The sequence below is a fragment of the Xyrauchen texanus genome, chromosome 35 (assembly GCF_025860055.1).
Source record: "Xyrauchen texanus isolate HMW12.3.18 chromosome 35, RBS_HiC_50CHRs, whole genome shotgun sequence".
NCBI classification, from domain to species: Eukaryota; Metazoa; Chordata; class Actinopteri; order Cypriniformes; family Catostomidae; genus Xyrauchen; species Xyrauchen texanus.
This window is the reverse complement of record NC_068310.1, coordinates 30,467,312-30,481,217: the sequence shown is the minus strand read 5'-3', so window position 1 is coordinate 30,481,217 and position 13,906 is coordinate 30,467,312. Positions and strand designations below refer to the sequence as shown.

At 38.8% G+C, this 13,906-nt stretch overlaps 1 protein-coding gene across 1 annotated transcript in view; it reads right to left on the bottom strand.

Annotated features, from left to right (window-relative positions):
• Positions 1-9,015: 9,015 nt before the first annotated feature.
• Positions 9,016-13,906, bottom strand: part of LOC127629246 (inactive dipeptidyl peptidase 10-like) — a 62,244-nt gene continuing 57,353 nt past the window's right edge. Inside the window, exons 19-25 of the mRNA XM_052106391.1 lie at positions 13,533-13,599; positions 11,442-11,636; positions 11,208-11,262; positions 9,809-9,908; positions 9,633-9,691; positions 9,451-9,523; positions 9,016-9,359 (exon numbers count right to left, since the gene is read on the bottom strand). Coding sequence (XP_051962351.1) covers positions 9,142-9,359; positions 9,451-9,523; positions 9,633-9,691; positions 9,809-9,908; positions 11,208-11,262; positions 11,442-11,636; positions 13,533-13,599 — 767 coding nt within the window. The 3' untranslated portion in view covers positions 9,016-9,141. The remainder of the gene's footprint in view (positions 9,360-9,450; positions 9,524-9,632; positions 9,692-9,808; positions 9,909-11,207; positions 11,263-11,441; positions 11,637-13,532; positions 13,600-13,906) is intronic.

Sequence of the window (13,906 nt, the reverse complement as noted above, 5' to 3'; positions counted from 1 at the left end):
AATACTACTCCAATGGCTGTATCTTTTGAAAATGTTTTGAGAACTCAACTGTGCTGAAACAGGCGGTGTTGTGATCTTTAAGGGAATAAACGGGCTGCGTTCAACATATTTAGTTAGACTTTAACTTTGCCAGCTATACAAATCTAACAATGTGACATACTTCATCCTGAAATTTAGTAAGAGGGCATCTGAGATGACAGATTGCTCCCCTGCCCCAACCCACCCAGTAGGGGGGGGGGGGGGGGTGTCCCCTGTCGAGGCCTAGATGAGTTTCATTTTTCAAAATGGTTGTGAGGTGGACTTGAGCTGAAAGAGGGCCGTTTCATGACCCTTTAAATGTGAACTCAGTCATTTTTTATGTATGGCTTAAACTTACACCTAGTGGCCTGGATGCTGCATCATTCAAATACAATAGTTTTCAGTTACTGATGCCATTGTAGAAATTCACTATGCACAATAAACTAGGATTAATTTAATCCATGAATTAAATTGTCCAGACATGGCAGTTGCTGAGATTTAGCAAGTAGTATCCAGCTGGTAATGTGATGCTAACATGGCTGCCCCGATGAGGTGCCCCTTCAAGTAGAATAAAATACCTTTTATAATTTTACTGATATGACTGAATTCTTCATCTCATGAGTGGTAATAATTGTATACATATGTTTCAAAATTATTATTAATTTCTTTAGAATGAAAAATGAAATTAAAATTCTCTCATCATTTACTCACTCTCATGCCATCCCATGTGACTTTTTTCTCTGCAGAACGCAAAGATTTTTAGAAGAATATCTCAAATTTGTAGGTCCATGCAATGCAAGTGAATGGTGACCAAAACTTTGAAGCTCCAAAAAGCACATAAAGGCAGCATAAATGTAATCCATATGACTCCAGTGGTTTAATCCATGTCTTCTGAAGCAATCCAATTATGGGTGTGAACTGACCAAATTGTAACTAATATTTCAACACGAATGTTTCCATTGCAGTCTCTTCGCATGATAATGATTTCAAGCTCAATTACACTTCCTAATGCTTGACACATGTGCAGAGCACTAAATGGAATTAGGAAGTTTAACTGAGCTCAAAATAATGATTTCCTATGGAGCTGAGATATTCTTTAAAAAATATTTGTGTGTGTTCTTCAAAAGAAAGAAAGATATTAATACACACCTGGGATGGCATGAGGATGAGTTAATGATGATAGAATTTTTTTATTTTTGAGTGAGCTATTCAAGATCTTAATTTCATTCTCTCATTTTATGATTGTAAGGGCACCCTGACATTTTCACAAATAACTAAATTTAATGTCCTTACAATGAATACAACTCAAAAGTTGAAATCACGGTGCTTGTCATTGTTTAAATTGTTTTATGTGGAAAAACATAACAATCTGCAGATCGCTGGCCCGTCCGGCCACCCCTGTAAAAAACACCTGGCTCCGCCCCTGTTGTACACAAAGATTTCATAATTTATTGTAAAAGGGCCGTTAAAAACAAATATATAGATACATAGGTTTAGGGACATTCATTTCAAACAGACTTCATGCAGCCTATAACACTGGAATTGGACTTTCTTGGACCTACAACAAAACATTTTGGGATATGTAACTTGCATCACAATGTTGCGCAGAACATACAAGATTTCTACAAACACATATCAGCAGTACGTGATGGTCACAAAATAAAGTTAAATATAAAACAAGTAGTTGATTAGTAAATGAGACCTGTAATTCCAGGTGAAAAGATTGTGATATCTTGATTGTGTTTTGTCAAAATAAGAAGCTGTTGAACTACTCTTTTTATTGCCGTGTTGTCTAATCTGTTTTGCCATTAACATCATCATTGTCATAATCAATTTATGATGTTCTTAAAATGTCACTGTTAAGAGCTAGTAGATATCTGGGTGCTCAAACCTTTATATACTGTAGATTTGATTAGCAATAAACCATGTTAGTACAATGTATTTTGGCTACCATGGTAATTTATGTGCATGTTACATCCATGGTATTCATTAAGGTACCTTGGAATACAATGTAAATGTCATGGATGGGGTTCATAGTATATATTCAAAGTATCTGATACCATCACGGTACCATGGTATAATACTTTTTTGTTTGTGTCATGAATCAAATACAATTTATTGATCTTAAATAAAAGGATATTTACCAAATGTGCAAACTGCCACATACAAAATGTGATGTAACTTAGCATTGGAAGGTGAGTATCTGGCACATTTTATGTATAAAAGTCTGCATATGCATGACAATGGCAACAGGAGTTGTGTTTGTCTGCCAGTGAAAATACAGTTACACTCAGTGTGAAACTGCATTCAGCATGGCTAGACATATAAAAAGAGATATATGATGTATGTTAGAGACAGTAGGATGCATCTGTAAACAGAAGCATGCGGTGTGTGTGTGATACACAGACTGTCCGTGTCATTTATTTTGTACCCTTGGTGGTAAAGACAGCCTGTACAGTTATACACACTGTGTACTGACATCTAGTGTGCATTAAATAAACACACTGTATGCAATTTCTACATCTTTATCGGAGATTTCTATTGCATTTGGCACAGAGATAAAGACTATACAGCACCATGCAGCCAGTTTGTCATGCATATCAAGAGTCAGGATCAAATACTGTTGCAGTTTACATTCAATCAATATTTCCACATTATATGCTAATGATAGACCAATATCAGACAGGATGGTATTTGCACATTTTCTCCCCAATGTGCAAGTAAATAATTAAATAAACTAGCAGCCTTGTTGCAAAATCAATTAATGTTTTCAAATTTTAATGAATTTGAAATAAACATTGTGTAAAACCGGTTTAATTTCAGCAATTGTGTTAACATCTCCTGTGCTGTAATTTAATTGTATTATGTTCGTTTCAGCATTATTTCATTCACCCTGTTCTCTACGGTGGCCCAGAGGTGCACAACACAACTTTCAAAGTAAACAATAAGTTCACAGCACAAAGAAATTCAACCATAACACAAATTAATTATGTATTACATGCGTCACAGAAATCCAAACTTGATGAAGGTGATGAACCCGAAGGCAGGTATCTGGCACAAAACAAAACAGTGAAAAAACAGTAGTAAATAAGCAGATCTGTGCGGATGTGAAGAACAGAAACTAGAGGATGGTTTGTGTTGATAATCCTTGGGGTGACAAACACACAACAGGAAGTAGACTTAGGAGTGGAGGCTTGGAGAGATAATTGGAGTTGCGGTGGAGAGGAATCGAGGAGAGCTCACAGGAATAACGTTTGACGCGCCAGGTAAGCCACAGACAAGTGAGTCTGTATTCTGAGTTGAGCCCAGACAACGAGTGAAGGGAGAATGGGGTTTAATAGAGGAGTTGATTGACACGGTGATGAGAGGCAGGTGCAGGTGATCAGTATCCAGGAGAGAGGGAGGGTTGTGTGTATGTGGCAGGAGGGTCAGGTGGATCCATGACAACAAGCTTATATATAAGGACAGGACACTAAAAGACATTCCCAATGTGAGTTAAGTAGATTTATGTTTTAATCATGTTATGATTTTAATTTAACTATTTACATTTTGGCATTTATGACATTTGTGCATGTGAAGTTGAGTATTTTTTGTAATTAACATTTTATATTGATTCCTACAAAACATATATACAATAAATATGCAAAATAAAAATAAATAAAACATATATGCAAAAAATATATATGGAATCAACATCTAAACCCCACAACCACCCCTCCCAATCCCCATCCCCAACCCCAACCCCAACAAACATCCCTGTGGTAACATATGAGTATATACACATGATTACACACACACACACACACACACACACACACACACACACACACACACACACACACACAAAAGATAAAATAATAATAATTACAAGTCCAGCAACATCAGGTATCCACCCCGTTTCTCCGTAAACAAATAACATTTTCCTAGTCTTCCAAAAGACCCTTCTTCAAAGGCCGCCACCCTCCCCATCTCCAAGCACCACTCCTGAAACGAGGGCACTCCAGCCGACCTCCAACCCCTTAAAAAAATCTGTCTGGCGATCATGACACTAGTTAGGACTCAACTCTTGATGTGTCTATTCTCAACGTCGATGACCGCCATGTCACCCAAAATACAGAGTCTGGGGCAAAATGAAAGCAGAGTGCCCGATACATCACACACAAGACACTGAACCTTCAACCAAAACTCCTGGATCTCATCACACCCCCAGAAGACATGGGTTATGTCTCCATCCTCTGATTGGCATCGCCAGCAGTCTTTAAGACCAAGCCTATACAATCTAGAGGGGGGTCCAATAAAATCGATGTAAAATCTTGAATTGAATAAGGTGCACCCTTGCATCTCTAGATGCAGACTTGATGTTTTTTAGAATCCAGCCCACACGCCCTCTTCCAATAACAAGTTTAAATCTTTCTACCATAATCTCTTGAGAGAAGTTGAAGCTCAATCCCCCAGACAATGAATTAGCAGGGAATAATACACTGATGCCTCACAATCTTTTCCAAAAGCAATAATCACCACTCCCAGAGTATCTGCCACTTTAGTGGGGTGCATGCTACTCCCAAAAATAGTACAGAGCAGATGGTGCAGCTGTAAACATCTAAAAAAACTGAGATCTGGGAATCCCAAATGTTGAACCAAATTTTCAAAGGATCTCAACACCGAGTGTATTAACCTCCCTCACAATCCACTCTGGCCAGCAGAAAGGATATTATTAATACATAATTTGTAGTTAAGTCATAAGCTCGAGGCAACATTTAAATAAATTTCCAAATTAAACAGAGTGTAAATGTGAGAAAACGGGGTGTAATTTAACTTCACCGGTTAGTTTGATAGAAAGGCTTTGCAATAGCGAAATAGGGGCAAGAACTTTCTGTTCAATACAAAACCAGGGAAGGGTTCTCTCAGGTGGAAGCAACCAATGAGCCAAATGTCTGAGACCGAATGCATAATAATAAAACATAATCTTGGGTAGGCCTAGCCTACCTTTATCAATCGGCCTATGCAGCTTACTGAAATGTAATTTGGGACGTTTCCCATTCCAAATGAAGGACTTTGCTATGCTATCAAATGGCTTGAAATAAGAGAGGGGTACATCTATATGGATTAACTGTAGCAGGTAGTTGAATTTTGGAATATGATTCATTTTAATACCATTAACCTCCCCAATAAATAAATGTAGTGAAGCCCACCTGCCCACATCGCTCGAAAACCTTAATTAAAGGGTCAATATTAAGTCTAACTAAATCACACAAATTTGGTGGGAATAAAATATCCAAATACTTAATGCCCTGTTTAAGCCACTGAAATGCGCCCGGCTGAAAAGCATTACGCTGTCAGTTGGATCTCACTTGGATCTTTGTCCTTTTTAAGAATCAGACTGATCCCTGCTTGTGTCACAATTGGCGGAAGCTTTCCATTCTTTATTGATATCCGTATAAACTTCTAACAAAAGTGGAGCCAGTTCTGTAGCATAAGATCTAAAAAATTCAGCGGCAAAACCATCTGACCACAGAGCCTTATATGTAGGCAAGGCCTTAATTACCTCACTGAGTTCCTCCAAGTGTATCTCAGAATCAAGAGATTTGTTTTGCTCAGTCGTCAGTTTAGGGAGTTCTAATGTCTATAATGTCTTTATTATGTCTTCATCAGAAGACGAAGATGTGGAAATATAGAGATCAAGATAGAATTATTTAAAAGCATTATTAATATATCCATAGCCGAGGTAAATATTTCACCACCAGCAGATTTCACTGAGGGAATGGTAGAAAAAGACTCTCTCTGCTTTATATATTTAGCCAAAAGCTTCCCTGCTTTGTCCCCCGACTCAAAATAACTCCACCTTCCGCAACATTATATATGCATTTCAATAGGGTCAATTCTCTGAGGCCATCAGACGACATTCGGCGCTTCAGCTCTGCCTCTGTATATTTCCAACTCCACGAGTTCACGTGCTTTGAATTTTTTGATGACATGTGTGTGTTTGTTGTCTTTTAAGTTTATAATTAAACTATTATTTATATCGTCAAGCCGTTTCTTGCCTCCTCCTTTCCATTGACTTCTTTACAATTTTTTTTTGGATGCATTAAAGTGGCAACTATATGATTTATTTTTCTCCATATGAGGCAGCACCTCAAAATTCACCAGGTCGTGATCTGAGACTAAGATGTTTCCAATTGAGCAATCAACAAATGATGAAATGAGGGGAAAAAAAAATCTATTCTAGAATACATTTTATGGACTGATGAAAACAAGTCCCTACCAGATGGGTTTAAAAGTCTCCAAATATCTGTAAGACCAAGATTTTTACACATCCTGTGAAGCATCAATGTTGCTCTAGGGGGCTTACACACTTTTGCTTCACTATGATCAAGGACTGTCCATCAAAAGATTCAAATCTCCTCTAAATTTTATATCATGAGGGGTACCAGTGGCATGCAACATCTGTTAGGTGCGAAAATATTAGCCAAAATCAACCTTTGCCCCTGAATTTCTGCTAAAACAATTTTGGCTCTTCCTAATTTATCTTTAATCTGTTTGAGATATTTAAATTGTAGATGTTTATTTATCAGTGTAATGACTCCCCTGCTCTTACTTGAGCCAGCACTAAAGAAAACGATTACGACCCCATATCTTCCCAAACCTGTCAGCTTCCTGCATGGAAAGATGCATTTCTTGAAGAAACGCTGTCATATTTCCTTCATTTAAGAAAATAAATAACCTTCCTTCTTTTTATTGGGTGCACCAACCCTTTCACATTCCACATGAAAATCCACTCATATTAACAATTGACATTTTGACTTATGAAAAAAAATAAATAGATTGTGACAAAAATAAAATTATAAAGACCACATTTCAACATTATTGCAACTTCCCCTCAAAACAAACAGAAAAAAGAAAAAGCGCCAACCGGCATCCATCCCTCTAAACTCAAACAGTACGCCAACGAAAGTCCCGTGACAACTTTGACATCGGATTGCCCAAGTCCGGTGCTTCTGTACACATTTTGTGAGACAGAATAACATAACAAAAGAAAACTCCAGCCAATAGGCAGAACAAACACAAAGAATGCGTAGATTCCTGAACATAATTGCCCCAAAGGTGCGATCCTTCACGAAACAATCTCCAGCCTCCAGCGGAATCGGCACACACACACACACAAAAAAAGCCGTTCCGTTTCCTCGGACAGTCAAACGAATGTTCATTGAGCTGGTTGTTCATGAATGAAGATGTATGCACAAAATATGAAATTTGGCCAGAATTGATTGGGACCTGTCTCCCTCCACAGATCTCCGAACTGGGACACTGTGAGCTCACTCGATTTCCAGCTTATGGCCTGTTATGTTGAGCAGACTCGGAAAGAGCTCGTTTAGCAATTTTACCATATGCTCAGGAATTCATTTTATTTTTACATTGTTTCACCGATTATGATTCTCAAGGTCTTCCAACTTTTCCGAAACGAGTTACAAATCTACTTTGGTCGCTGGCGGATTAGCAGCTAATTCCCTCTCTGATGACTCCAGATAATCGATCCATTTCTCGTCGTCCCCGATTCTTGTAACCAACTCAGAGAATTTTATCTCTGTAATTATCGCAGTAATTACATCGACGTATTACAGCAAGATCCTCTAAGTCTGCCATGACCTTCGCCAGCATTACAGACATGCTGGACAGTTGACGTTGAATTTGTCCTGCCGCACCGTCCCTTGTCTGTGGCCATGTCTTGAGCATGTAAGTGTCTTTTAATGTCTCCAAAGCTCAAGGATTTTGAATTCTTTGACATGTTGACTTCTGTGACAGGGCGGAGGGTCCCTTATCAGGCTAATTAAGTCTCCGAGAGGGATAAAGGCCGACTGCAGAACCGGCTTGGCAATATAAATAATATTTTAATGATACTTCTAATACTTTTAATTTTGTTTAATGAACGTAAACAAAAGACACAAACACCCACATAGGACAGACAGCTAACCGTAAACGATCTCTCTCTCATCGCACCACCTTCCGCAGTCAGCCTTTATCCCTCTCGGAGGCTTATTTAGCCTGATAAGGGACTAAGTGTGTATAATCACAACCCGGCCCCGCCCTGTCACAACTTCATAGAACAGTTATGTAGCAGGGTGTATCGAATCTCACCGGTTTAAGACACAGACGCAGAGCTCCCCATTAACACGTCCGGCCCCCGCATGGTGCCACGTGACTCCCGTGAGGTTGAGTGTTGTAATTACTGTAACTCTGTATGGAATGGTGTTGTCTCCAGGCAACATAACAAAATTTGGCTTGTTGTGTCAAAAAACAAAACAAAAAACACCCGATGCATGATTACTTTCTTATTTTTTGTGTTATAGCTTAATTTATTTTTGTTATAGCTTAATTTCTTTGTGTTGTGGCATAATTTTGTTGTGTTGTGGCTTAATTTATTTGTGTTGTGGCTTAATTTCTTTGTGTTGTGGCATAATTTTGTTGTGTTGTGGATTAGTTTCTTTGTTTTGTGGCTTAATTTCATTGAGTTGTGGCTTAATTTATTTGTGTTGTGACTTAATTTATTTGTGTCGAGGCTTGATTTCTTTGTTTTGATTTCTGTTGTTTGCTTTATAAATGTTGTTGTGTTGTGCACATCTGGACCACTATGTGTTTCAGCATTTGCCATTGAAATATACATATCGGTCGACTACCAGTATAGGCTATAATTCCCAATCTTACAAAATGCATGCTGCATTTTACATTTAGTAAGGCATGTCCTTATTTTTCCCACAAGGTGGCACTATAACATCATGGCTGATCAACATACCTCTGCAGCATCTTTTACCATAATCTGACAAAAGACTGATTGATTTCAAATGTGCTTTGCTTGTAAACTGTATGAACCACAGTGCTTGTTTTTGCATCTTCATCATGTCCTCCAATAAATCCAAGATTGGACAGACACGCACAAGACATGATTGTAGTCTTAAATAGAAACAATCCAAAATCTACTTTGCAAATAAATAGCTGGTGAATTTGGTCCTCTTAGTCCCAATTTTGCTCCTTTTTCCTCTGGTGAAATAACACAGATTGAATTTCAACACCAGTATTTATAAATAGATGGGCTCTATTGAGGAACGAAAGCGGACACAGTAGAATAAATCACTCTTCCTCCTCCTCCTCTTCCTCCTCTGCTATGAGGAAGGGGTCATGTTTGAGACAGTTGTGGAGGTAGTTTAGGAGGATACGGTGCAAGTGTTGGATGCTCTGCTCTTCTCTCAAGGTGTGGCCTTCGTCTGGGTAAAGCTGAAAGGTGTAGTTGGCCTCCACCTTCACCAGACGACTCAACAGTTCGGCGCTATGTTGGAAATGAACTCGGGCTAGATGCACACACAGAAAAACAAACAAAACGTCACAAGGGATTGAAATACAATGTACATTTCAGGGATTTTTCAACTATTAAAAACTGACCATCTGCAGTCCCATGCAAAAGGAGGAAGTTGGCGTCTTTTAGTTTCTGGATATCATCTAACAAAGATGCAGTCTGCAAAGAATAAAGAAATATGAGTAACTATGTTACTTCAGTGAATCCAGAGGTGAGTTTGGGTAGATTTCATATTGGTTACTAAAAGATATAAATGGAAAAGTTCTACCATGTAGGAATGTTCCTCTTTAGCAGGGAGACCTAGATATCTCTCAGAGAAGGCAGCATCTGAAAAAGACGGTTGATCTCACTTATGCATACAAACTAAAAAGAATAAGAACTGTGTGGTGTACAGGAGATTGTATCCATTATTATTAGTATTACTGTTATTAATTCAGCACTCACTGTAGAGCTTGAAGTCTGTGATAGGAGCCATGATAGCAGCACACTTGAACATCTGATCAGTTGTTGTCAACATCTTCAAACTTAGATAACCACCAAATCCCTGTAAAAACAAATTAAGTATGATGTCAGAGTCCTGCAACTGAAGGCCTGATTCAAAGTACTGTATATTTCCAAAATGAGAATATGATGCAACTGCTACTTACTAAGAGCCTATAAAGGGTCTCATTTGGTAAAAAGTCAGTGTGTTACAGTGATTTGCTGTTTACCATCATTAACCATAAAATCACCATGAAACACCCTTAAAGGGATACAGTCGTTCACCCAAAATGTTTTATTCTTTCATATTTTACTCCCTCATGCCACCCCAGATGTGTATGAATAATTTTTTTTTCTTCTGCTGAACACAAACAAAGATTTTTAAGAGAATATTTCAGGTCTGTAGGTCCATACAATGCAAGTGAATGGTGGCCAGAACTTTGAAGCTTAAAAAAAATCACATAAAACCAGTATAAAAGTAATCCCTAAGACTCCATTGGTTAAATCCATAAATGCTGAAGTGATGAAAAGATAGGTGTGGGGGAGAAACAGATCAATATTGAAGTCAGTTTTTACTATAATTCTCCAACTTTGACCAGCCCCGACCATTAGGTGGCGATATGCACAAAGAATGTAATTTGCCAAAAAAACCAAAAGAAGAATGAGGTAGTGAAAGTGGAGATTTATAAAAAAAAGATATACATATTGATCTGTTTCTCCCCTACACCTATCATATTGGTTCATAAGCTATAGATTTAATCACTGGAGTCATATGGATTACATTTATCCTGACTTTTTGTGATTTTTGGAAATTCAAAAGGTCTAATTATCATTCAGTTGCATTGTATGGACATAAAGTATTCTGCAGATGAAAGTCATAAACATCTGGGATGGCATGATGGAATGTAAATAAGAAAATTTTCATTCTTGGGTGAACTATATATTTAATCCTTGTAAAATCTGTATCAGATAGCCTTGATTACATTTATTCTGAATAATAATCATAATAAGCAATCGTTCCACCAAACTATCAATCACACAATTTAAAAAATCAATTAGTCATGGTAACGTGGTAAAATCACTGAAATATATGGTCTCTCATAGCTTATTGTTTGTATAAAACAGAACCAACAGCAATACGATAAAAGACACCAAAGTTCAATAAACAACCAAATTTATTATTTATAATAAAAATCAATACAATCATTTTTTTTTTTCGGTTGCCAAGATATGTAGCAGATTACATTAATTCAGTTGGGGTGCAGTTACATGCATATTTCAGCTATTTTACAATGCCTTTAAATGTGGCTCATCCAATCAGATACTAGAGGCAGAACTCACTCATTTATAAAAGATGTTTTACCTTTCCATAAACAGCAATTCTTCTCCCATCAATGTATGGCAACTGCATTAGCCATCTGCAATTAAATAGGCAAAGGTCTCTCTTTAATATAGATGGCATTTATGAGTCATGATAAATGGTTTTGTGCATGAATAATTTTCTTCGAGGAATCATTAATCAGATATTGCCCCTTTAATGTTCAAAGTAATTTTTTTATGTCGCAAATTATTCTTAATAAATGTGAGATACACTCACTCTACAACTTCAAGCTGGTCTTTAATGCGGAGGGAAGCCAGCTTGCGAGGGTCCAGGGTGCTACTTTTTTGTCCCAGTGGGACCCTGCTTCTGCTGTCTATCCAGGCCAGTGCCACTCCGTGCAGGCTAGACAAAACCTCCGGCCAGCCCAGGGCAAACTCCTCAGTGGCTGACAGCCTGCCAGGAATATCATCTCTACAGGTGCAAAGGGGAGAAAAGATAGGTGGGTGGATAAAATGTTGGATGGATGGAAGGAAGGAAGGAAGGAAGGAAGGAAGGAAAGAAAAAAGGGAGAGTGGGTGGATGGATGGACGAAAGGAAGGAAAAAAGGGAGGAAGAAAGGATAGTGGGTGAATGGATGGAAGGAAAGAAGGGAGGGAGGAAGGAAGGGAGAGTGGGTGGATGGATGGATGGAAGAAAGGAAGGAAAGAAGGGAGGAAGGAATGGGAGTGGATGGATCAAAGAAAGGAAGGAAGGGAGAGTGTGTGGATGGACAAAAGGAAGGAAAGAAGGGATGAATGAAGGAAAGGAGCGTGGGTGGATGGATGGATGGATTGAAGAAAGGAAGGAAAGAAGGAAGGAAGAATGGGTGGATAAAAGTAAAGAAAGGAGGGCAGATGTATGAATGGAAGAAAGGAGGAATGAAAGAAGGAAGGAAGGAGGGAGGGAAGGATGGGAAGTAGGGTGGATGAATGTAAGGAAGGATGGATGAGAGAAGAGAGAAGGAGAAGGGTGGAAGAGAGGGGAGAAGTGTGGGTGGGTGGGTGGATAAAAGGAAGGAAGGATGGGAGAGTGGGTGGATGGATGGAAGAAAGGTAGGAAGGAAAGAAGGGAGGAAGGGAGGAGAGTGGGTGGATGGATGGATGGATGGATGGATGGATGGATGGATGAAAGTAAGGAAAGAAGGGAAGGAAGGATGGAAGGAAAGAAGGAAGTGTGGATGTATGAATGGAAGGAAGGAAAGGAGGAAGGAGGGAAGGTTGGAAAACAGGGTGGATGAATGGAAGGAAGAATGGATGAGAGAACATATAAACAGAAGGGTGGAATAGAGGAAAGAAGGGTGGATGGATGGAAGGAAGAAAGGGAGGAAGGAAGGGTGGATAAAAGGAAGGAAATAAGGAAAAATGGATGTATGATGGATGGATGGATGAAAGTAAGGAAAGATGGGAGAAAGGAAGGGAGAGTGGGTGGATGGAAGGAAAGAAGTGTGGATGTATGTATGGAAGGAAGGAAAGGAGGAAGGAGGGAAGGTTTGAAAACAGGGTGGATGAATGGAAGGAAGAAAGGGAGGAAGGAAGGGTGGATAAAAGGAAGGAAATAAGGAAAAATGGATGTATGATGGATGGATGAGAGAAGACAGAAAGATGCACTGGCTGTGTCTCGTTTGGAAAGGTTCATCCTCCAGAGGTCGCATTTGTCGGCCGCATACGTCAATGAGGCATTCTTTTTCTTATTTTATTTCTAATGTCAATGTCTTTTATGTATATGCACTTACATTTATACAATTGTTATCCTTTTATGCATTCCCAATAAAAAAATAATAATAAATGAAACGAGAACCTCAATGACGTATGGGGCCGACAACTGCGACCTCCGGAGGACGCATCCTTCCAAACGAGACACGGCCATTGAGTCAGTGATGAGACATTAGAACACTGATCTTCATTCTATAAACCATTTCACATTTGCATCTCACTTCTTTCATCTCACACAACCATTTACATATTGCTTATTAATAGAGCATTATTCATAAATCATGTAGCCTAACCAGTTGCAGCAAGGGAGAGGAGAGTCTTAGCAAGATTTACAATTCTTGAAGGATATACCAGTGCTTGCAAACAAGAAAATAAATAGTGTTCAAGGTAATCTTTTGTCTTTAGTTCCTTGTAAATGTGCTGCATCAGAGCCACTTTTCTGTTGTAATAACACTCAGCACATGTCTTTTTCTGGCTTTTTTATTGTCACTGTGCAGTGCAAGGCTTTAAATGGTTAACCTAAACCCCAGAATGCTGGAGGAATATCAATGGAGTGCTGCCATGCAAGCACTAATAAAATGATACAGGCACTGGTGATGTGTGGAGAGACACTTACATGATAATAAGGAGAGGGTGCAGGTTTCCCTCGTACCCAGGAGGCAAGGACATCTTCACATTTAGGTCTGTAATTATTCGCAAAGGCAGAGTTAACAGAAATGGTCGTTTTTACTGTACCATACTATAAGGAAGCCTGGGTGCCGGCTCATCAATATTCTAACCACTACCAAATAAGCTCTCATGAGACTGCACACACAAACATAAACAGTCTGGGGGTTCCCATGTACAGTTTATACACAGATGCACTTGTGTAAACTTCTTCTTGAACCCTAACACAAAAACATACATACTCATGCTGCGATGGCTCCTTTGGGAGGCTCTAAATGGTACAGTTTTGTAGCTGTGAGGATCCAATAAGCAAAACTGAAACAA